The sequence below is a fragment of the Myripristis murdjan genome, chromosome 15, assembly GCF_902150065.1.
Source record: "Myripristis murdjan chromosome 15, fMyrMur1.1, whole genome shotgun sequence".
Lineage (NCBI taxonomy): Eukaryota > Metazoa > Chordata > Actinopteri > Holocentriformes > Holocentridae > Myripristis > Myripristis murdjan.
Window position 1 is genome coordinate 29,243,148 of NC_043994.1, and position 25,151 is coordinate 29,268,298.

General features: G+C 42.0%; 1 protein-coding gene and 1 long non-coding RNA gene across 2 annotated transcripts; one reads left to right on the forward strand and one right to left on the reverse strand.

Annotated features, from left to right (window-relative positions):
* Nucleotides 1-783: 783 nt before the first annotated feature.
* LOC115373115 (uncharacterized) lies at nt 784-6,226 on the reverse strand. Its single transcript, XR_003929500.1, has 3 exons — nt 6,077-6,226; nt 3,966-4,350; nt 784-881 (listed from the first exon to the last, which is right to left on the reverse strand). It is a non-coding gene; the product is annotated as an uncharacterized LOC115373115 (long non-coding RNA).
* On the forward strand, nt 6,058-19,401 carry LOC115373114 (cationic amino acid transporter 2-like). Its single transcript, XM_030071380.1, has 12 exons — nt 6,058-6,222; nt 7,387-7,757; nt 11,360-11,515; nt 11,918-12,083; nt 12,300-12,430; nt 13,214-13,436; nt 14,800-14,936; nt 16,990-17,092; nt 17,476-17,600; nt 17,868-18,034; nt 18,489-18,597; nt 18,814-19,401. Exons 1-12 carry the CDS (start codon nt 6,206-6,208, stop codon nt 18,933-18,935), a joined length of 1,827 nt encoding a protein of 608 aa, XP_029927240.1. The 5' UTR covers nt 6,058-6,205; the 3' UTR covers nt 18,936-19,401.
* The last annotated feature ends 5,750 nt before the right edge of the window (nt 19,402-25,151 follow it).

Below are 25,151 nucleotides of genomic sequence, written 5' to 3' on the forward strand. Positions count from 1 at the left end.
AGCTTGTTCCTAACTTTAACCAATAAGACAAATCGACCAACCAAAGTGTAAAAAAAATCTGTTCATGTACTAGGAAATGCAAATTAGCATACCGGGAGCCGCTTCAAAATGTTCAGGCGACTGGGAGTTTTCACATTTTTTGGCTTGTTGGTTGACAAACAACGCAACACAAAATCAAGAAACAATGCGTAGAAAAATCCTGCGAGTGTTTCCCCAATCTAGGGTTACCATCCATGCACGACCCCTTGCATATGAGCCTCTGCCAGCAGTGTGTGTGAGTGTGTGAATGGGTGAATGTGTGTGTGAATGGGTGAACATATTTACCCGAGCCTGCTAATGGCAGACCGCTGTGTGCATTTCTCATAAAGTGTTACTGCAACGTCGGACACACACACACACTCTAATGCACACCATTAATTTTCCTGCATAATTAGTAAACAAAGCCACCGAGTGTGTAAATGATGAGGCGACACTATGAATAGCATATGGATTTATCATATTCATGTGCTATGAGCTATGTATTAATATTATGTTTTGTCTTTGTCAGAGAGAGGCAGAGAGTCTGTGAAAGACTGTATAGATGTGACTGTAGTGTGGAGAATGTGATTGTATGAGTATTAATCTACGAAACGAATATGTGTTAATAAGGACTGGAGCACCATATTCATTCATTATATTTGTTGTAATTCAGTCGTGGGTTTTGTCTTGATGCGGTAAAAAAAAATGAAATCAGGATGAACGAGCAGCAGGGCTCAGACAAATGACGCCACGGCAATATTCTGCTCTCCCTCAATCTTTATTTTCCCCTCAATCTGTGGCTTCATCACTTCCTGCCTGCCTCCGTCTTTATCTCCGTTTTTCCTTTTTTCTCTGCCACCAGCCTGAAAAATGAAGACAGAGGAGATAATTGCCCTGTGTTGTCCCGTGTTAATAACAGTGAAACAGATATCTCTGCGTCTCAGGACCCCTCGCCCCCCTCCCTACACACACGCACACACACACACAGCCATACACACACACACACACACATATAAATGTCACATTCCAGAAATGAGTTTTTAATGGGCTGAACTGGCTCCCACATCGGGGTAAACGAATGCCTCGGCATTTTAATGCTCGCCACCTTTTCCTCCATTCCTCCGGGTGCAGAATGAGACACCGAGCGGCCTCTGACAGCGTGATCCAGCGTGATCCAGCGTGATCCAGCGTGATCCAGCGTGATCCAGCGTGATCCAGCGTGATCCAGCTCTCCTCATGGAAGTGAAAGAGCTGTCTTAATTAGAGCGGAGAAGCCATCCTATCTATAAGCCTAGACGCACCCCACGGAGCATTACAAGCATCCATAGTGAGTTTGTATTTGATTTGTCAGTCATTAAGCCAAGAATCTAATGACTTAGCCCCTGTGTCTGAAATCAGATAAGTATATGTTACTGTAATCCCATGGTGTCATGTAGGGATAAATGAAAGGAGAGTAAACTCTATATAACCTCCAGCTGATCATAATCCCATGGCAAACAACAAGTAAAAAAAAAAAAAAAAAATCAATGATAGTTACAGAAAATGTTCTTTTTTCATTAAATTGCATCAATTCAGGACTCCTATGAGACTGAAAAAATGATATTTTCTCATTTACTCTCAATGCAATTTATCCATCCAGGTACTTTGCATGTTTTGGCGAGGGCTCCTTTCACCCAAATCCTGTGGGCTGGGCGGCTTTATGGAGCTCAAACAGTCCAAAACTCACATGGGCAAACCTCAACAGCAGCAGCTCTTTCTGAAAACAGTGACAGTGACTCCCAACATAATCCACAACCCTCATGGGTGAAGAGTTCATTTGGGAACTATTTCCTGCCGAAGAACACCAGCAGGCTGTGTCTATCTGCTCAAAGGGCCGCTGCTCCGGCACTGAAAAATGATTCAGTAAAAAGACATTTCAGGAAAACAATTCAACAGCAGACGCCGTGCATACTAACCGCACCGTTCACCGCGTTACAATTTCCGACTGTAATAACTGGCTCTAAAATCAAGCCAAGCTTTACTTCCTCACGTAGAGCAGCAATTGTAAAGTGGCCGCACCCGGCCCGCCAAAGCCTCCCATCTGGCTGCAGAATATTAATGAGCTCAGAAAATGTGAGGAAGAAAAAGACACGGGTTCTGGTGTGCAGGACATCGAGCGTTTTTTCTTTCAATATTGAAGCAACACCAAAAACAACTGAGGTGGAAATAATCTAATTAGGATTGATTGACCGACCCCTAATATTGTTGTTGTAAAGACGTTATAAATCCACCTGTCAGCTGATTATTAGTTACCTGAGAGTCACCACACAACCTGATGCAGGAGTCAGGCCGACCTTACTCACAAAGCTGCTCCTGATTGGCTGGTTGTCGCTGAGCAGCAGCAGCCTATAGGACAGGTGAAACTGAAACTAATTCAAGTCTCCAATGAATGGAACGAGGCTTGTGCTGCATCCTCATGCAAGCGTGAGGACAAACTCATGAACTCTTTCGTGTGCTCTTACTTTAAAAGACATGTTGGCTTTTGCTTGCCTGACAAACAATTCAAAAGGCTTTCCACCAATCAGGGCACTGCATAATAGCGCCAAACCGGTTCAAGCGGATCAATATTTCCTGCCAGTCACCCCTCAGTGAACTGCCTCCTGCGATGTGTATCTAGTTCCTATGATGGATTTCCCATGTTTTTTAGGCGCCTGTTCACACTGATATAGGCTAATAAAAACTGCTTGGGAAAATTCAGTGTTTTTTTTTTTTTTTTTTTTTTTACCTTGTTGGAATAAAAATACTGAATAGGAGACTAAATGATGTGTTACAATGGAGATTTTTGGTTGTGCATGAATTAATAAAAGCCTGATAACGCAGGCAAACCCCACAGTACAGTAAAAAGAAAACAAAAAACAATCCCCTTCAGTGCAGTGCAGGCGGTTTTTGTGTTGTAACGGAGGATTTCCAGTCTGCTGGGCGACTGACTGATGTGTGCCACTGGGTACTATTTTATCCCACCATCAGGATCCCACTGAGGGCCACACCCGCGCTGCCGTCGGCAAATAGGAGGCTGTCTCTGGGTAGGGGGTTGCCATGGTGACCTGCCTTAACTTCTGATGTGTCAGGCTTACACACTCACACATACACACACACACACACACACACATAGGTTACAGCGCTGTTGAGCTGAGAGCAATGACAAACTGCATTGATTTTCCCCCCTCTGCCAAGATGAGGTTAAGGAATTGCTTCAATACAGCGCTAACAATTACCTCTCCATTAAGGCCGAGAGATAGTGTGGAGAACAAGTGGGGGATACTTTACGGTGACCCACACACACACACACACACACACACACACACACATTCCTGGCTTCATGCCATCTACACATCAGCGTCACTACTGGTGCTACAATACACACTGAGAGAGAGAGAGAGAGAGAGAGAGAGAGAGAGAGAGACTTGTAGATCTTCCTATACAGTGTGCATATTAATTACAAGCCTGACAAAAGGGACATTCCCCTCAAATGCAGGAGTAAGAAACGCCTGAAGGAATGGAAGCATGGGGAGAGAGAGACAGAGAGAAAAAGTGGAGGGGAGATGAGCAAGTTTTCAATTTTTCCACAGTTGTGTTTCCACCAAAAAAAAAAAAAAGGAGTATTCCTCACAAATATTAGTGGAAGAAATGCCTAGAAAGAGGGAGAGAGAGGAAGAGAGAGGGACTGGTAGAGAGACATAGAGGAAGAATGGGGTAAAGAGAGAGAGAGAGGTGAGCTGCCAGGAGTCTTGTAATGAGCAAGAGTTGAATTATCCACATTTTTTTTTTTACAAGATACAAGTGTGAAAGTAGATTCAACACGCTAAACACAGAATTATTACAATATTTAATGATGATGTTGATTACTGTCATAATTAGTGGAGTTGGCTGAAAATATGAAAGGTAGCAGGAAAAAGGAAGCGGAGCACCTTCCGTATCCTCTCCATCTTCTTGGATTTCAAACAGAATTCCCTCCTTTTCATCGGCAGTAGGATTATGTCATCGGTTGAGGTTTGAGAGGAGCCTGGGATTTGCAGCCTCAGAGACACTCTCCTCCCCGGCGTGGCCTTGCTGCCATCTTGTGATGTGCGGTGTGTATTACAAGGCAGGGTTTTGTTCACCATCCACAGCAAGGGAGAGAGACTCACAGTACAAAAATAAAAACCCCAGCCGAACAAGTCGTTTCGTCTCCTGATCAGCGCCAAAATCTGGATTTTCTTCAAACAGGGTAACAAATCTGCCAGTGGGAGGAGATAATCCCACTTGTTCCCACTGCTGTTTGACTTGATTCAGGAGTTTTATCATCGTGTAAATCTGTTGAAACAAGTCACAATAAGGCAGATCAGCCACAAGGACCAAGAAAATGACACTTGATTTAAAAACAAAAATAAAATCACTGGAAACAAGTGGGATTATCTAATCCCACAGGTAGATTTTTTGCAAGCAATGAATCCTCATATGTGAATGGATTTTTTTTGTAATCTTCCCGCTCCAAACCCAGAATTTACTTTGCAAGTGGGACATGGCACATTTGATTTTATCGAGCCGATTCATTTTTTGATTTTACAACGGGCAAAACATCTGCCACAACTCTGCAGATCCTCTCAGGTGCATGAAAACAAAAATATGAAAGGGATGAAAATAAGATTTACGATGTCTTCATTTAAAAAAAAAAAAAAAAAAATCACACTGTGAAATATAGCAGTGATATCACCGGGGGAGGTATTTCATTTTTTCCCTTTACTTTTCTGTATCTTATCAAACTGCTGGTGAGACAGTAATTTAATACAGTATCTGCCTCTTACTGTGTGTATTACTGCATTACTGGCTTGTACTGCAGCTGAAGATCTGTTTATGTTCGTTTGGTAACAGAACTGATGACGTTAAATCTCAATCTAAACACTGTATGTTAACATCAGCAGTATTTTGAATCTTTTTATGAGATTATTTTAATATCAGATGGGATTATTCTGATCCAGATACCACAGAGGGGAAATCACAGAATCCCAGTAAATGCTCCTCTATCCTGCCATCTGTTGGACAAATAATGGTACAACATGTTCAGTTGCTTTTATTCACAAGGTAATGTACCTGGCTTTTGCTCCTGCAACCACAGAATTATTTTTATTTTATTTTATTTTAGATGATTTATTTGAATGGAAACATAAAACACTATTTTAACCAATATTAAAGGATAACTGGGCAGCAATTTATCCAATCAGAGGGATTAATCAGGTCCTGTGACTTAATCTGCATCAGGAAATCTTGTGTTTTAGGAATGAAGCATTAAGTTTGAGTGGATTTTCCTTCGCAAACCACAATTTGTTTGCCTTGGCTGCATGTTAATAAATGTCACCTTTTTTGGGGGGTGGGTGGTGGGGGGACTTCTATCGCAGCTTCAAAATAAAGGAGCATTTGGCCAGGCTCTGTGAAATGTGTGCAGATTAAGAAATGGAAGAAGCGCAACTGGAGTGAAATCAAAGCAACACACACATCCGACCGAGGACTCTGGCAGAGTGGAGGTTTCCTCGAGCGCTAAGCTCCACCACACTTCTCCATGTGGCTCCTGACGCTGCTCACAAAGTGACTGTGAATTTTGCCATTTTGTTTTGGTGGAGGACCAAGGCCTTTTGGCAAGGCAGCTATCACTGTTTGAGGGACGCGTCTTCCTGAGGACCTGAGGAATGCAATAAGGAATAATAAAACTCACCTTTTCAGGCCAGCTTTTACCTGAGGAGTGGTTTTACTATATCATTGGATACTTTTTATTTACAGCTTATTTATTTCATTTATTGTTTAAAATCCTGTTTTTATTACCTTTCCCCCCCTGTTTTTATTGTGCAAAGTGCTTTGAATTGAATTTGTTGGTATGACAAGTACTATACAAATGAGGTTTGATTGACTGGATTGATTCATTGATTGAATTACCAATGTCATCATGCAAAAACACCAGACATGGGTCATTTCACTTTGTGCAGGTCACACACTGCATGCCATATGAAGAGACCGCCTGGCTTCATGCTCTCGGGCCACTGATTACCTGCAGGGTCTGAACTGGATTCAGGTGTGCTCCTCCTGTGGTGAGCAAAGGTTTGAGTGTGTTAGCAGAAGTGAAGTCCAGCACACCACCAGCAGCAGTGGATCCAGGCCGGCTGATTAGCACATTAACATGGAAGCAGCCAGCAGGTAATATCTGTTCACATCACCTGAGTTTCACCGCTCACTTTCCTCGCAGCTTTAGGCATCAACACACTTGCAGATCTGGCAGCTTCTGCTCCAGAGTGAATCCCACTCTGGTTTACACTCCCAGGTCGTGGTGTTGAAACAGCTGGAGTTGTGATACTTCATGGGAGTTATATCATACAAGTTGCTGTTTTGCCCCTCCAGTGTTAGATGTACCCTGCCATAAGGCTTAGAAAGTCTTATATTACATACCAAATTTTTATCTTTTTACATGTTCATCGCAGGGTTCATTGCCCAAAGTTGTGTTTGCATAATGCACTCAGATTTTCCACACACATGTAGGAATCAGTAGAGCATTATGTTTTACTTTCTGCTACTTTTTTCTCTGTGAAGACATTGATTCTTCCTAATTTAATAGAGACACTACTGACCAAATCTGGACACACACACACAGTCCTTGATTTGACATTTGTAGCCTCTTAAATATGCATCATTTCTCCAAAAAAAAAAAAATAAATAAATAAAAACATCAACAAAGAATATGTGTGTGGAACTGGCGTCCAGGAGGTTAATCATAATGTAGCCTGTTTCCACTTTGTCTACAGTTTTGTTTTTCTAATGTTTACACTTTTATCCACATTTTTTCTTCGACCTCTTGCACTCCGTGAGTTTACTGAGGAGTTGCTTCATGATTTATACATGCAACTGCACACACAGTTAGAGAATAAAGATGAAAATAATGACCTAGAATTAAACCTTGAAAGTGTCAGATGATTTTTTTTTTTTTAAAACAACAAAACACTGCTGTCCCTCAGCCAGAATGCCTGTCAAGTCAGTGACTCATGCTGATATGTAGGTTTACATAAAAATATTCATGCAAAATCATTAGCAAGGATCATTTGCATCTGTTTAGTAACTGTGACCAAGCTTTACTGTGACATTGTGTGGGAGGATTCAACAAAGCGGGATTAGCAAGTTAGTCAGATAACTTTAAAAAATATCTTCTGAAATTTTATTTATTATGAGAAATCCTCAACATGGATGTTTAAATGATACTCCTAAACTTTAAGGTTTTATTTTACAGATTCAAATCATTATCACCGGCTTCTCACTGTTTGCCGGAGAGTTGTTTGAACTCTGATTTTAGGCCCGTGTTGCTGATTTCAGAGAAACCTTCGCCAAAGTGCTGCGGTTTATTGGGAGCCTGAGCCGTAAGAGGCCCATCGAGCCCGAGGGGGAGGAGTCCGCCCTCTGCCGCTGCCTGAGCGCCCTGGACCTGGTGGCCCTGGGCGTGGGCGGCTCGCTGGGCGCCGGGGCCTACGTGCTGTCAGGAGAGGTGGCGCGGGAAGTGGCCGGGCCCAGCGTCATCGTCTCCTTCCTGGTGGCGGCGGTGGCGGCCATCTTTGCAGGACTGTGCTATGCAGAGTTCGGGGCCCGTGTCCCGAAGACGGGCTCTGCTTACCTGTACAGCTACGTGACGGTGGGGGAGCTGTGTGCGTTTGTCACCGGCTGGAACCTGCTGCTGTCCTACATCATCAGTGAGTACCACCTCAGCCGTTTGTACCACACCTTATCACCACCTAAAGTTTAGCGACCTCTAGTGGTCATGTCAATAATGGCACTGTGGTGTAGTATTAAAGCAGCAACAATGTCTGCATAAAGGCTCTTTTATGCACACTAAGTACAGATATGGATACAGATGGAGCCACCTGTCTGTCTCTTTACGGATAAACACAAAATGGAGCAGCACCAGCAGAAATCATGGGGGCAGCGTGGCCAGTAGTTCAAGAAAGACCAGTCTGTGAGCGAGACATGAAGAAGAAATTTTTAAAAATGATAGTATTAGAGAAAAGAATTGTCCATCCTCCTGTGGTGATGTGTTTAAAGACCTCACAGACCGCCGTCTTCCTGTGGTGATGTGTTTAAAGACCTCACAGACCGCCGTTGTCCTGTGGTGATGTGTTTAATGACCTCACAGACCACCGTTCTCCTGTGGTGATGTGTTTAATGACCTCACAGACCACCATTCTCATGTGGTGATATGTTTAATGACCTCACTTTCTCCTCTGGTGATGTGTGATGTGTTTAATGACCTCACAGACCACCGTCCTCCTGTGGTGATATGTTTAATGACCTCACAGACCACCGTCTTCCTGTGGTGATGTGTTTAATGACCTCACAGACCACCGTTCTCCTGTGGTGATGTGTTTAATGACCTCACAGACCACCGTTCTCCTGTGGTGATGTGTTTAATGACCTCACAGACCACCGTTCTCCTGTGGTGATGTGTTTAATGACCTCACAGACCACCGTTCTCCTGTGGTGATATGTTTAATGACCTCACAGACCACCGTCCTCCTGTGGTGATGTGTTTAATGACCTCACAGATCTCTCCTGCCTCCTCCTCTTTGTAGCAGCTCCATTATTACGACCTCCTTCACCGTCTCTGTTAGTTGTTGTCAGAAACTTTTGACTCCACGCTGCCCTCTAGTGGATTTATTACTTAACATCCATAGCAACAGAAAGGACACATGGAAGCATGTGGGCAGTGACGGTTATATTGCTTGAAACTGATTTATTAATTTTTGTACGTAAAAAGAGCATAAATGAGCCTTAAGGAGGTTGAAGGCTGCCGGATGGGTCAGTCAGCACATCTTACACTCAGCCAACCTGGGTTCAGATCCAAGCTAGAGCAGAGTTTGTTTTTAGGTAAATTACTGAAGCTACCCTGACCTTTTCCTAATCTTAACCAAGTATTTTTAGTGACTGTTTGCTCAGGAAACAGTCCTTTGGCTCGTATTAGAGGGCAGGAACAAACAACCTACATGATAAAAAAAAAAAAAAAAGTGTGTGATAGTGTAAAAGTTTGCGAGTCGTTCCATGTGATGTTTTCCATGTAATTCTAAAAGGACCCAACATCAGAGAAAGCCCTCAGTGTTCAGGCCTACCTCTCCCAACAAGACAACAAGCTTACATGCACTGTTATCCCTTTCTTTTCTTTTCTTGTTTTTTTTTTTTTTTTTTTTTTTGATATCCTGCAAACAAACAAAAAGAAACAAATGGAATGGGATGAAAACATAAACCCCCTCTAAATCTCACTCTTTCAAAAATGCATGGCTTCATGGCTCTCATTGTCGGTCGGACTGGGAAACTGGGAAAACCAAATTAAAAGGCAGAGTCCCTCCTCCCTGCTGACTGACTCACTGTTTATCTGTTTATGATGCAAAATCTGTTCTGGATGGATTTTCAAATGCAGTCGAGTACAAACACTGCAGCAAAAACACAATGAAGTAAAGGTGAGAGACCTGAGTTAGAAAAATACTCGTACTAATAAACTAATAAGTCACATCCACTCTTGCAATGGTGCCACTGTTCATTAGATAGCAAGCTAAGAAAATATGCAAAAAAAAAAAAAAACCAGATGATGGTATAAGATGCTTACACTGTTTGTTTGTTTGTTTGTTTTTTTGCCAAATAATGTATTTAAAAACAAAATGAAATTGTGAATTGTGAGCTCTGAGCTCTATAATAACCAACAGGAAAGAGAAACAAACCAACTTTACTCTTCACAACATGGATGCTTTGGGCCTTTTTGTGTGTTAATATCTCTATGTTGAGATGCATAGGGAACTAATCCTGATGTAATATTATCCAATTTGTTTTTCTGTCAAGTAGGCCTAGTAAAAAGCGTACAGCACTAGAGACAAACTCCCACACCAGCTGTACACTTGAGTATCCATAAAACATTTTGGTTTTAGTATTTTCTTGTGTGTGGAAATAAATATTGATTTTCCTCCAAATTAACATTCAACTGTATTGTTCCTTTACTTGATTCGGCAGTGAGGGGAAGGGGCTGGGATGCCGATTTTAAAGAAAACTGTTTGTCCTGTAATTTTGGAAAGAGAAGCTGTTTTACTGAACTATAATAAATTAAAAAGAGAAAAAAAAGAGCGGTCTTGGAAAGGAATACAGTATGAAGTGTGGCATCGCGGAGCAGGAATCACCTTGCCAGTCTCTACTCCGATCCCAGCAATCAACCTGAGATTTACGCTGCGTCGGTGCCAACATGGATGGAAACGGCATTTATCAGTTCAAAATGTATTTACCTTGAATTTCTGCATTTCAGGGGTGAGACCCAGTGAGTCCTGTGCCAGAGGTGCACTTGTAATTCTTGGCCTCCGGTCGTGACTGGGAAAAGCAGCGCGCCAAATGCTGCCTGACTTGTTGTCGTTCGATTCTCAAGGCCCTTTATGCACCTGATCCATTTCATGACAAAAGTTGTGGTTCTCGTAGCCGAAGGGCAGACTTTTGTTTTGTCCCTGAACAGGCATACAGAGCCCTGACATTTTTTAATTTAAGCCCGTTCTTTTACTTTGCCAGGAATTTGGGAAACATTTATGTTGGCATTTCTGACGTTGACGTGGAAAGCATGGCACATTCAGACCAAGAAAATAAAATACTGCCAAACACAAGCCAACTTGTTAATTTGCAGCAGGTATCAGTGAGACAGAGGATATCAAAATGCTTTCATGTCACAGAATCCCAAGCAGGTTCCTGTTGGGCCGTGGCTCCGCATCTGATCAGATTTTAATCTAACATATCCCTTTTACAGGAATATTGTTATAATTGATATTGCATTTTATTGTTGAAATGACTACAATGCTCTTCAAAAAACAATATCAAGTCATTTAGTCTCATATCTCAGCTTAAATTCCTTTTTAAACCAAGTGAAAAAAATCAGCTGTTTCCAATGCTAATACATTTTCCTGATCCCAGTGGGCTGATTTCCCTTGTTTCAAAGTATTTTTCCTGAAAGAAGAGAAAATGCATTGGAAACAAAGTGAAGAAAACAAGATTTTAACATTGTGTTAAATTACTTTTTTAGCTGGAGATATTTGGCAATGGTACATGAGGAAATACGGGTGAGAGAGAAATCTGATTAGAATGATTAGATTAGAATTTATTTTATTTCTAGTGATTTAAATAATAGTGAAATTCAGACAGGCTTTGCCCCCATGAATGTCTGGCTAAGAAAAAAAATCGGATTTAACTGTCATAAAGTCGAGATAAATCCCCTCATCATGCCAAAACGTGCATTATTTATTTATTTATTTTTTGTTTGTTTTCTGTGTTTTATCAGGAGCATCGAGCATAGCGAAGGCCTGGAGTGGGACCTTTGACGACCTGATACACAACGTTATGGCCGCCACGCTGAGAAAATCCACAGCGATGGACTCGCCGGGCCTCGCTCTATACCCAGACTTCTTTGCTGCAGCGCTGATAATGTTGCTGGCAGGTAACATATGTAGTATTGTGAAAAAATATTTGTGCAATGAGGATGTAAAGTTGAGGAAGTTCTGTAAGTTTCTGCTCCCTACCTGTGTGTATTTACGTTTTACCATGGCAGGAATTATCTGCAAGTTACGTGCCATGTCATTCCTTGTTTGAAGTTGGAGAAGTTATCCGTGTTACATTTCAAATCCTGCTGCTTTCTGTCGGCGGTTTTGATTATTTTCTTGCATTATTCTCTTTTGGTTAGAATCCGAATAAGTCACCGCATAAATTTTCACCGGTTTATTAAGTGTGGCGGCCCTCTGTGCCGCATCTTTTTAAAGAGCAGCAGAGTGACCTTGCACTAACACTTTTACACTTTCACACCTTTTTGCTTTTTTTTTAAAAAAAAAAAACTTAATTTCAGGGATCCTCGCATACGGCATGAAAGAGTCCGCCGGGCTGAATTCCATTTTCACCGCGGTGAATATATTGGTGTTGCTTTTTATCATCATCGCTGGCTTCATAAAAGGGGACATCAACAACTGGCACATCAGTGAGGACGCTATCCTGAATGCCACGCTGCACGCAGGGTAAGAACTTTATTCCCTCTTTTACAGTCACGCCGCTTTGACTCAAATTAGAATCATGCAATTTATTCAGACACCGATATTCTCCACTTTTTCAAATAAATCTTGCCTCTGCCTTGTAAAGGGTGCCCACATGGGAAATTGGCCTCACTGTGTCATTCTCTGTTTAAATTAAAGATGAATGGGGCAAATGAAAAACAAATGGTTTTCATGTTTTAGGAATGTGACTCTAAATGAAACCACTGACTACGGCGTCGGCGGCTTCTTCCCCTTCGGCTTCGATGGGACTTTGGCAGGAGCTGCAACATGTTTCTACGCCTTTGTTGGATTTGACTGCATTGCCACAACAGGTACTCGAGTGGGTTACGTATAAGAAAACATGAATTTTGTAGATTGACTTTAGACAAACAAAAACCTTAAGTGCTTGAAGGCAGAGTAGGATTTTACTAAAACTTATAGACTCACCTAAACATAATCCCTCTGAATCATCACTTATCAGCCATTAGAAGTGTAGGCTGGCGACACAATTTTTTACACTTCATTCCAGTGTAAAAAATTCCAGCTGTGAACTGCATTTTCATTTTCAAATAAAGGTGTTACGGTTACCAGACCGCTACCCTAGCATTAATAAACGTTATCCTTCTTGCTTTAAAGAGTAACTTAACACTAAATTACAGTTGCTGCTGCACTGCCCTCTAGTGGTGAAAACTCTCAGGCATGTTTCCCTTCTGGCCACTCCCAGTCAGTCATGTGGCAGCAGGTTTTTTTTTTTTTTTTTTTAGCAGCTTTCAGTGGCAGTGCAGTTGACATTTTGCTCAGGTGTAGCTCTTTTCCTAACTTTTTTTCTCATGACGAACGGGTGAAGATGCCATGTAATCCGGTCATGGTGGGGAAATGTAATCTTGAAATTCTGTCCAAAATAAGCTATCTGTGTTTACTGAGTTGTTGTTAGAGCTCTTTTGTCAAAAATTTTCTAACACTGTCTGTGGGGACTATGAGGACAAAAAACACCGTAGCAAAGCATTTCTGTCCCAACTTTCGTCAGGCAGTTTTTGAAGCAGAGGTGTTATAATATTAGAGGCAGTCATGGGACCTGAATCAGCAAATATTAATCTTAGACGGTGCTCCTGCAGGGGAGGAGGTAAGGAACCCGCAGAGGGCGATCCCTCTTGGGATTGTGGTCTCCCTGCTGATCTGCCTCCTGGCTTATTTTGGGGTGTCGGCTGCCCTGACCCTCATGATGCCCTACTACCTCCTGGACGCCCACAGCCCTCTACCTGTGGCCTTCGAATACGTCGGCTGGGAGCCAGCAAAGTATGCTGTGTCACTGGGATCCCTGTGTGCTCTGTCCACAAGGTACTGGTCTGTCATTACACTTACACTCTCTGATTACAACCACACTATGAACAGAAGGCAGAGTCCAGTCCAGAAGATGGTGATTTATTGGTTATTTTATCATATTATAAAGGGTTAACATTATGCTAAGGTGTGTAGAAGACCTGGATCATCACACCTACATGGTTCACAAATTAGCAGGTGACTCATTTACACCTCTGCCTATCAGAGCCAAAGCCGATAATTACCTGCAGCTACTGCAGAGTTCAGACAACAGAACCGAAATGCAGGTTAACTCGTTTATACTGGGATCAAGTCCTGGACGGTGGGGGGATTTCAGCTCAAAGTGAAAGCTGAACTTTTGGGCTTTCATTAGAGGGAGGAGTTGCCTTAGCTCAGCCAGTTGTGATACTACAATGACAAGTAATTTAAAGTTTCATCTCTTAAAATGAATGGAAAAATCTGCCTGTGGTGTAAAACTTGTTTTCAACACAGTGCCACTTTTCTCAGGACTTTTCTGGAATAAATATTGAAAGAAGGCAGAATAAAGCAGCTCATTCCACTCTCTCACTGGTATTGTAAACAAGTGAAGCTTTCTCATCCAACTTAATAGATATTTTTCTGTTTATTTAAAGTTTTGGAGACTCGATGCTGAATTATTTGTTATTGTGAACATGTAAAAATAACATAGGTGATTGGCTGAAAGTGTAGGTATTTGGGAACTGAATGTGAGAGTTTAGGGGAAAGGAAGTGAGTCTGTGAGGAATGACTGAGTCTGGCAGTGTTATCGTGGCCAGTTTGCATCTTTAATGGTCTAATCTTGTTTTAACCAGCTGGAAAAGAGCCATGAAGGTACAGTTCCCAGTTCATTTTCTTCAGTGCCACTCTTCATCACCGATATAATCAGCCAAACACTGGCTAACCATTATTTCGAGGAGTAATCACTCAGATTACATCCTAAAGTAATGGTCAGATTCCCCCAGTCTAATATTTTCATGCTCAACAGTCTGAATGTGTGAAATGAAAGACACTCAGTGGGCAAACAAAGTTTATGCTAAAATTAAATGTGCAGAAAAATATTAAGTTGTGAAATATTTGGAAATACTTCCAGTGGGGTGCAGATGGTGGGGGGTGTCCAAATGACAGCCTTCCACCAGATTTTTGTACTTTTCCCACAAATCTTTGATATTTACATGTGTACATATATATGAAAATTCGTATAGTTAGAGCATAGTTTTGAATTCACAGTTAAAGAAATAGCTCAAGTCGGTGCATAATTTTATAAATCTTGGTAATTCTTCACGTGCCGTTCAGTGTCTAACTTTGGTGTTGCTGCCGTCTTACAGAGGTTTATGTAAAGAGGTGATGGTTTCTGTTTCCTCAGTCTCCTGGGAGTCATGTTTCCGACACCGCGGGTGCTCTTTGCCATGGCGAGGGACGGGCTGCTCTTCCAGCCGCTCGGCAAAGTGAGCTCCAGGCAGATTCCTGTCACAGCCACACTGAGCTCAGGTGCTGCGGCAGGTGAGGCGCTTTTCTCTTGGTAGTATTGTGTGGTGAGGACGGAGCTTTAATGTAGAGTAGCTGGCGGTGTTTTGGCTTCATCTTCACCTCTTCTTCTTCCTCTGCTTCTGTGGACTTTTGTTAGTGGTGCCAGTTCAAAAGTAGAGAAAAACGGCAGAGAATGCAGTTAGGCTACATTCCTCTCATATCATCTATTCAACACTTAATTTCAAGGCAGCATATCTCGAAATCTGCCTGGAAGATTGACATGAAATTTTGTAAACATGCTCATGCTCCACAGAAGAAGAACCCTCTAAGTTTTGGTAACCTCATGACCTTTAACCCAGAGTTACCCTCAGGTTAAAATGTGCTTTTCACACAAGATATCACAAAATGTACTACTGATAAATGTATTATCATGATACACTATATTACCAAAAGTATTCGCTCACCTGCCTTTACTCATACTATGAACTGAAGTGCCATCCCATTCCTAACCCACAGAGTTCAATATGATGTCGGTCCACCTTTTGCAGCTATTACAGCTTCAACTCTTCTGGGAAGACTGTCCACAAGGTTGAGGAGAGTGTTTATAGGAATTTTTGACCATTCTTCCAAAAGCGCATTGGTGAGGTCACACACTGATGTTGGTCGAGAAGGCCTGGCTCTCAGTCTCCGTTCTAATTCATCCCAAAGGTGTTCTATCGGGTTCAGGTCAGGACTCTGTGCAGGCCAGTCAAGTTCATCCACACCAGACTCTGTCATCCATGTCTTTATGGACCTTGCTTTGTGCACTGGTGCACAGTCATGTTGGAAGAGGAAGGGGCCCGCTCCAAACTGTTCCCACAAGGTTGGGAGCATGGAATTGTCCAAAATGTTTTGGTATCCTGAAGCATTCAAAGTTCCTTTCACTGGAACTAAGGGGCCAAGCCCAGCTCCTGAAAAACAACCCCACACCATAATTCCTCCTCCACCAAATTTCACAGTCGGCACAATGCAGTCTGAAATGTACCGTTCTCCTGGCAACCTCCAAACCCAGACTCGTCCATCAGATTGCCAGATGGAAAAGCGTGATTCATCACTCCAGAGAACGCGTCTCCACTGCTCTAGAGGCCAGTGGCGGCGTGCTTTACACCATTGCATCCGACGCTTTGCATTGCACTTGGTGATGTGTGGCTTGGCTGCAGCTGCTCGGCCATGGAAACCCATTCCATGAAGCTCTCTGCGTACTGTACTTGGGCTAATCTGAAGGTCACATGAAGTTTGTAGCTCTGTAACAACTGACTGTGCAGAAAGTCGGCGACCTCTTTGCACTATGCACTTCAGCATCCGCTGACCCCTCTCCGTCACTTTACGTGGCCTACCACTTCGTGGCTGAGTTGCTTCCACTTCAATTTTGTTATAATAGAGCTGACAGTTGACTGTGGAATATTTAGGAGCGAGGAAATTTCACGACTGGATTTGTTGCACAGGTGGCATCCTATGACAGTTCCACGCTGGAATTCACTGAGCTCCTGAGAGCGGCCCATTCTTTCACAAATGTCTTGTTTCACAGTCTGCATGCCTGAGTGCTTGATTTTATACACCTGTGGCCAGGCCAAGTGATTAGGACACCTGATTCTGATCATTTGAATGGGTGAGCGAATACTTTTGGTAATATAGTGTATTTGGTGATGATCCCATCTATGACCTTTGTTCTAGCACCACCCTTATCCCAAAATGTGAATTAATATCAGAATATATCTGGCAAATTGTCATGAAACTTAAAAAGTACATTCATGCTCCTCAGAGGATGAACCTTCTCAATTTTGGTGAGCTCTTGACTTTTCCTCTAGCGCCACCCTCAGGCCAAAATGTACAAACCTCATTCTTCCACTGCTTGCATCTCCTCACATGCATGGAAGGCCCTCATTCCTTTCCTGATTACCCTAAATATTTTTGAAAATAAAAAATCTGATCTTTGATGAACTTTATATGTAGATAGCGAGTTTTCAGAAGTTTGTCAGAATAATACCTGGTCATTAAAGAAATGCATGTTTCTGCATTAATGATGTCCTTTTCAATGTCTTTGCAGCCTTCATGGTTCTGTTGTTCGATCTAAAGGCGTTGGTTGACATGAGTTCAATTGGGACTATGTTTGCCTACACTCTTGTTGCAGTTTGTATTCTCATATTAAGGTACGTAAAACAGGTAATACCACATGTAAATAAATAAAATAAATGAAAGTAATTGACAATTCCATCCGTTCACCAAGTCCTCTATCAGTTCAGCCTGAATAAACTTGTTTGTTTTGTTTTGGTTTCTGTTTCTAGTCCTGACTGTGCATTATCTGAGGATTAGTAAACGTACTGTTGTAGGAAAAAAAACTATCAAGCAACAGACATAGCCACTGAGTTGTGAAAATAAGGGACATTTTTCATTTGAATCATCCTATTAAATCCTTTGCACAAAGGATATACATCTTCTAATTGGACTCAAAGGACAGGAAGAGTCCCATGAAATATGTGTTGGCAGCTTTTATGCAAGCAAAAATATTTTAGGACTGACCTTTTTTTTTCAGATACAAAGAAGATTCCAGTTTTGTCCACAGATCAGAGCCATTTACATTAATGGGACTCCTACGGCCTCCCTCTCGACCCACCCACCGAACCTCGAAAAACGTTAACATTGTCATAGTTATTATTTGTGAGTAATCCGTCACTGTTTATTTATTTATTTTTCACTCTACCTAATGAGTTGCCGTGGCTTATTGTTCCACAACAGCCACTTGTCACAGCGTGATGAAAAGGTTTCCGCCCTGGCAACTCATTGATTTTTGATGTCAGTGAGGTTTGCTGACAATGCACATCTCGCTTTCCAGGGTTACTGAAACAAAAATGCAAGTGCAAAATAACAGATGAGCAAAATTTCCAAATGTCAAGGTTTTTCTTTAAGGCTCTGGTTCCTCCCCAGTGTTTGTGGTGATCGTTTTAAGCGTGGTGCTGTCCGAGACTGTGGATTCCCTCTGGCGGAGAGAGCCGCGGACTCTGCTGCTCGTCTCTGTCCTTGCGCTGACACTGGTCCTCGCTCTTGTTATCATCTGGAGACAGCCGCAGAACACCACGAAAGCTGCTTTCATGGTAAACTAGCGAGGGTGGCGGTGATGGCGGTGGGCAGTCGGCTCAAAACCCGGGATTTCATGCATCTCAGGCATTTGCGCCTTTGCAGTTCCCATAGGGATATCCTGCTTGGTGGGGCTGTGCCGAGGGGGTGCTGCAGGGAGCAACTTGACAGAGCAGAAGTGATGTTGCTTTATTGTTTATATCTATTAAACTAAAGACGAATGTAGTTGAGGACTCTAGAAGGACCAGCTGACTTTTGAATTTAAGAAATGCTATTAATCTGAGCATTCAAAATGTCCCTCCTCTTTAAGACTTATTTGTAAAAAATGGTTCAAGCTACACTTACCTTCAAATCACAGCTTTTTGTCCTTTTATTAGACCCCCAAAATACCAGTTTCTAGTGTTGAAATATTAAGTTTTTGACTGTTATATTGCCAGCATGATGATGATTACTACAAAATATTTTCCTTAGGTTCCACTTCTACCTGTGCTTCCTGTTGTAAGCATCTTCATCAACGTCTACCTCATGGTGCAGCTGGGAGGAGAGACGTGGATCAGCTATGCAGTTTGGATGGCAGTGGGTAAGAGCATGCTGGGCTAAATAATAAGGCTCACATTGATTTTATTATTATTGTTATTTTTTTCATTTTTTTTTGGCATTTTAAATACATCATTCATGGATAGTGGGGAGAAAAAAAATGTCAACATTCACTACCAAAGTGTTAAGACGCAGAGAGGAAACGCTTCATGTCTTCATGTTAAATGAACAGTGAGCTGCCTTGCGTCTCTCCACTCAGGCCTGGTGGTCTACTTTGGCTATGGCGTTCATCACAGCGTGCAGAGACGACGGCTCAGGGAGGCTCGCAGCCAGATGAATATCGACAATTTGAACAGGAATGCTGTGGACTCTGCAGGCTGACTGCAGGCGTCTTAACTGCGGCCATTGAAAAATATGGAACATTATTTTCAACTTAGCTGGTTCAAGTTGATCACAAAAAAAAAAAAAAAAAAATGTTGAAATTGACACAAGCTGATCGAAGAATCACCTTGAAATATTCTTAGCAGTTTAATGAAGATTCAGCCAGACTCAGAATGACTGAACTGTACCCGATGCCTCTCTTGATGCATATTTTATGGTTAAAATTAGTTTTTGTTGGCAGAGGATGTTACCTGTACCTGTAAATATATGTGGTGTGATGCCACACTGCATCTTACACCTTTTAATCATTTTATCCATGTAGACCTGAACTTCCACTCAGGACTATGCAGTCATGGATATTATTGATATTCAATGTACAACGGTTTTAGACAAAAACAGGGATTTTTAATTTTGTAATAAGTAAGAATAAATGACGATGAAATTGTAAATAAATTTTATAGAAGTGGATAGTAGTCAGTGTCATTTTTATTCTTTCTTTTCAGTCCTTGTTCATTCGTGGGTCTCCTGTATTTGTCATTCCCACATTAACATTACATGCATACAAAGCATGGCAGTAATTCCAGATAATGACCAATTATTTTGTACATTATAGGTTAGGTATATTTTGACCACACCCATAATTGCACCAGTAATTGGCCCCATCAGATGGGTAGCACTGATGCAAACTCAAAGCTGTTTCTATGACAAGACACACAAATTGTAGTTGTAAGAATAGTTTTCATGATAATGCTACGGAGGAAAAAAAGGTAAACTTGAACATTCAAAAACAGAAAGCAGGTTTTACTGTGGCTGCAAGGACGCTGCATTTAACAAATTTAAGGCGAGCCAAGGCCAGAATAACTAACACACAAACAAACTTTCTAAAAGCAAAAATACAACAGTCTCCCTGCCTCCCATGCAAAAAAATAAACAATACATTTCTAGTTTCTCTAAAAACAGATAAATAAAACAAAACCCCCTAAAATGCTTCCAAGTCAAAATGAAAATACATTTGTTGCCCAGTAAAATAGCTGAAGAAATGCAGAATCAAGCAGACAATCAGCCGAGTTCACTTTTAGCCTGAAAAAGATTCCTGAAAAAATGTATAGCTGTGTTATTTACTATTAAATTGCATTTTTAGGCAGCTGGTTCTTCGTCTGCCATGCTCTCTGTGTCGGCCTGTCGCTGGGTCAGATCTCATTTTTAACCAAACAATGTAGTTTTTCTCAGTTTTGAGGGAAAGTCCACCTCACTCCATTCTCTCCTTTAATTTTGTGGCCATGAGCACAAACACCTCCGCTGTTCTCATCCATACGTTGCCTCATCTTCTGGTTGAGGCCCCTCCTCCCTCCTCCCTCCTCCCTCCTGTCTCCTGTGACGGGAGCTTTGATTACCAGGCCTGCGGTTGTCGCAGGGCGGCTATACGAAGTGGCTAATTTATGTAGCCAATCTAGTGTTCATTTGTCAAGCATCACTCTTCATTTGTGCTGCCTGCAGGACACGTGGCTGCCGGTCTCGGAGGGCCTGACATATGTTGTTTTGTTATTTTGATTGCAATTAGAGGATGTGTCTGCGTAATAAGGAGCAGTGGAACGTGGCCACTGCAATATGGCCACACCTCACTAACACCAGAGGAGGAGCAGAGAGGAGAGAGAGGGGAGAGGGGTGTCTTCTGCATGGCTAGGGAGAAGAGAACTAGTCCCTTTTTAAAGAATGTGTTTGGTATTTTTCAAATCATGCTGTATTAAAATATTGATTCCTATCATTTATTGTATAACTGGACAGAACCTCACTGCTGGTTGTTATCAGTCAGAACAGTCCAGCAGAGAATTCATTTTCAGCCTCAAAAAAAATAACTGTCTTTATTGAAAATGGGAATCTTCCAGTACAATCACATGTGTCTGATTTTATTTTTTAAATAAAATTATTCGGGACGAGTTTTGAACATGCACTGCTCATCGAACAGAGCGAGTTCAGTGAGGAACACCCTCAAATCAGCTGATTGGTTCCCTGAATGGTACGCTTTTCCTCGTTCACCAATCATCATCTCCCTCCCGAAATTCAAATCCCTTTAAACATCACGTCAGCTCACCTGGACAGGTTGCTTGTCTTGCTGTCCTGCTGCAGCATCCCTCTGAAATATGCGTATGCAGCAGCGATTTATGACACCAAATGTATTAAACAGATCAAACCCATTGTTATAGCTCCTCATTTAATGAATTAATTACCTATACGTGAGTTGCCCTGACCGAACTACTTTTTATAACAACTTCAGTACATCCCAAAACTCATAACCCTCCGCAGCGCAGCGCATGGAGCAGCTTTTTTGAAGGTTGTCGGTGATGTACATTATCCAACATTAGCGCTTTATAAAAATCACGGTTGTTGTTGCTGTTGGACCGTTTCAATGTTAGCAAGAAGCTGTAGGGAAGTGGGAGGTATCTTATCATTAAAATTAGTGGCTGAGATAATTTTATCTAAGAATACACCTGTCCTAAATCACAAACTTGGGCTATAGCATTGAAGAGTGTCCATCTGTTTGCCCAAATTAGGATTATTTGGATGGTGGTTATGGTTACCAGTGATGATAATCTGCACATACTGGAGGGGATGAAGGGAAACTCAAGCTAAATCCAGAACGGAGAAATCTAAACACACCAACAATGCCACCACACGCTCAGAGGAAGACGTTTAGCTCCCTGACGTCACCTTGCATGATATCTGGCTGATAAAATCCTCCAAACAGAATTATCTGTCATTTGGGGCTATCAACGTGCAGAATCAGCCAGTGCAGCTTTAAATGCTCCACTGGAGAAAGTCGGGGCTTTGTAAGGTCAGTTTCTGGTATAATGAACCTTTACAAAATTGTGCATGTTGCTGAATAACAGCTGCTTCTGTATTGTCTCCTCTCAGGTCTTATTTGAAGTATGTCAATTAAAGTACCCGGTTCAATAAAGGAATCTAAAACCACAGCCTATGCAAATGGCCCTGAAATTATTGCTTTGTGCAGTTATAGTGAATATAAGGACAGTGCACTGAAATTCAGCTTAACAAGAACTACATGCATGCACATATACACACAAACACACACACACACACATTTATTTAACTCGTGTGTCTTTTCAAGCAGTTGGTGTGTTGTCCCTCCTATGTTTCTTTTTTTATGCTGTACTCTTCTTGTCAGTCTCTATGGCTCACCTGAGCAGCTGCTACCACCAAGGCTGGAAATTAGTACACCAGGGACACACACACACACACACACGTATACACTCACACACACGTCTGCAAAGTCGACTTATTAGCTGTTCCAGATTGGCCATCCTGAGGCCCAGATGCCTGTGACCTCCCAGTGCCCCCTAAACGCAGAGTTATTGTGATTAAAGCATGATTGGCAGCGCTGGTTATTAATTCTAATCTTGGGCACATATGCGGGGTGGTGGGCAGAGGGCAGGCAGCAGTGTGTGCCAGGCGGACGCCACACGGAGGCTAATTCACTCTGACACGCTATCAGAGCACGGTCACACACGCTCCCCATTCCCCCGACGCACAGACACTGCCTATAGGCTACACACACTCTCTCTAATGCACGGGAGAGGAGAGGCGAGGAGGGAAGGTTATCTTTTAACAAGACACACACACACACACACGCAGTCTCACACACACACACGCAGATACCCGCACCACTCAAACACAAAAGTGGCATTTCCTAAAAACCATTAAAGCGCTCTGTACCTTCAAGTACATCATTTGAAAGCAGAGGCAGCGTATGTTTAGCAAATCATTTCCATCTCAAGACTTGTATAAAGGTCTTACATTTACCACTCGAGAGCAGAAACTCAAGTGATGGGGTTATTTTGATTTAAAAAAAAAAAAAAAAAAAAAAAAAAAACTACCCTCAAGGTAAAGAGCCTTGAAGCAAATAATGATGTTTCATCTGTCTTAATAAGCCTCTTGTTAGTTTAAGATGTCTTCTCAGAGGCTGCATTTGGCCTGAAATTGTGGCAGCGGTGTTATTAAAGGAGGGACTTGAGTGAGACGGCTCATTAGGGCCATGTTGACATCACAGCGCTTAATGGAAATAACAGCCATCAGAAGATGGTCGGACATTAGTGATGCTCAAAAGTATAGAGGTGGTTCAATTACTATAACTAACATCACTTATGACACTTGAAGTAATTTGGCACCTCACAAATAATTCAGTAATATCAAAGAGTGTGTTGGGAGGGGGAAAAAATCACCGATTATGTTAATACTTCTGACAATATTGCAAACTGGACTGGCAGAGAAACATGTTTTTGAACCTGAAACCCCACAATTTGTACTAATGCTGCTCTGCAAATGAAGGTTTGTTTTTGGCAGCAGCAGTGACAGCTTTACCGGTAAACACCAAACTGAAGCTGCTCAAATCACTGAGCAAGTGTAAAGTTACCCATCAGCTCTGGTTTCTGCTTGTTTGATAATGATTTCGCTGACAATTCTTCTCTAAATTAAGATTCACTGCTGTTTGACAGATTGAACTGAACAGAAATCAGATAATATGTCAAGGTGTCTATTTAAAATGCAATGATGTGCATTTTAATAAAATTAACCAATAGGGAAAACAAATTATGTGATACTAGACATGCACCAAGTGAGAATATTCACATTATTATGTACATGGGCTACTTTTCACATCGTGCATGCTGCAGAATACAATGTGTTTAGGATGGACCGTGCTTCATTTTAGGGTTCCTGGGGCACTGAGCAGAATTTCAGCTGAAAGTGAAGCACAACCCAGGGAGGGGAAGCCCGAGGGTCCTCCCTTCTCCTGCAGAGGGCGTCGCAATATCATGAAAGTGGAAGTGCAGTGGAGAGGAGAGACAGCAGTGCAACCAGGGACGAATCTGAGGGAGGTCGAAAGGCAAGGAACAGCAGTGTATTGACACAGATTATAAGACTGTGTGAGTATAACACAGATTATAAGACTGTGTAAGTACATTTCTGTCATCCGCTGTGAATGGAGGCGCTCTGACCGCGATCACAGGCAGAAATCTTGTTCTTCTTTTTCTTTTTTGTTGTTGTTGTTTTGCTTATGTGCATTTACACCACTAAGCAGACCTACAGTAGCTCACAGGACCATCGTATTAACCCTTCAACATCCCAGAGGGCAAACTTCACCGTCACGTGTGTGTGTGCACTTCAGTAGTATTTCTCATGTTGACGAGGTTTGTGCCCACAAAAAGTTTAAGTTTAATGTTTAAATATGCATAATGTTTATTTTTAGTTCTACAGACGTTATAAAAGACAGAGCCGCTCTCGAGTCACAAATAATCTCATTGACTTTGTTAAATTACTAGTTGAACCCCCCCAAAAAACCTCATACTGTTTTGTAGTCCAGTGAAAAGGCAAAAGTTTGCTTGTTAGATAATATGCTGACATGCGCTGACAAATTGCAGTTCTTTAGCTCCGCCCATTGAGATTTAAAGCTGCAATATTCAAAATCGCAGAGAGTAAATTTAAGTAAGGACTTTTACTCTACGTGTTGCTCATTGTCAGCGTGGCTTACTGATAATCTGCCCACGTGTTCCCTGTTTTTTCATGTCGGTTGAGTCTAAATGGTCTGCTTTTTTTTTTTTTTTTCAATTTTAATTATTGCACCTTTAACCCAACCTCTCAGATTATTTCTGACTCTGAAGCAGCTCTTCAGTCTGTGCACATGTGCAGGTGAGCACCGTGTGTGTAGACAGAAAAACAAACATATGGACATGTGCATAAGGTATTTATACATATAGCCTACATGACATGCACACACACACGTGTCAAATAGCCTAATGACTGTCAAGCAAGTCGGTAAAGGTGTAATTGTGTGTGTGTGTGTGTGTGTGTGTGTGTGTGTGTGTGTGCTGTGTATGGGAGAAAAGGCCCCACTCCTATAGTTTTTTGTGTATTCAAACATGTTGTGTGTGCATGTATGTACATTTGACAACATATTTGACAGAATTGCTCTATTTTTGTAATAAGTGTGTCTCTATGCATCCCCGAGCCTCAGCGGGCTGTAACTGTAGGTCTGTTTAAAATTAACCACACCGCCCCTGCCATGTGAATTGCTGCTGCCTGTGCCTAAGTGGACTCAACCCAAACTCGCCTAAATGGACCCAAAATTGCCTCAAATAAGGAAAAAAAAAACGAGAGAGGAGAGGAAGACAAATGCAGAAGGTTTAAAACGAAGTACAGAAT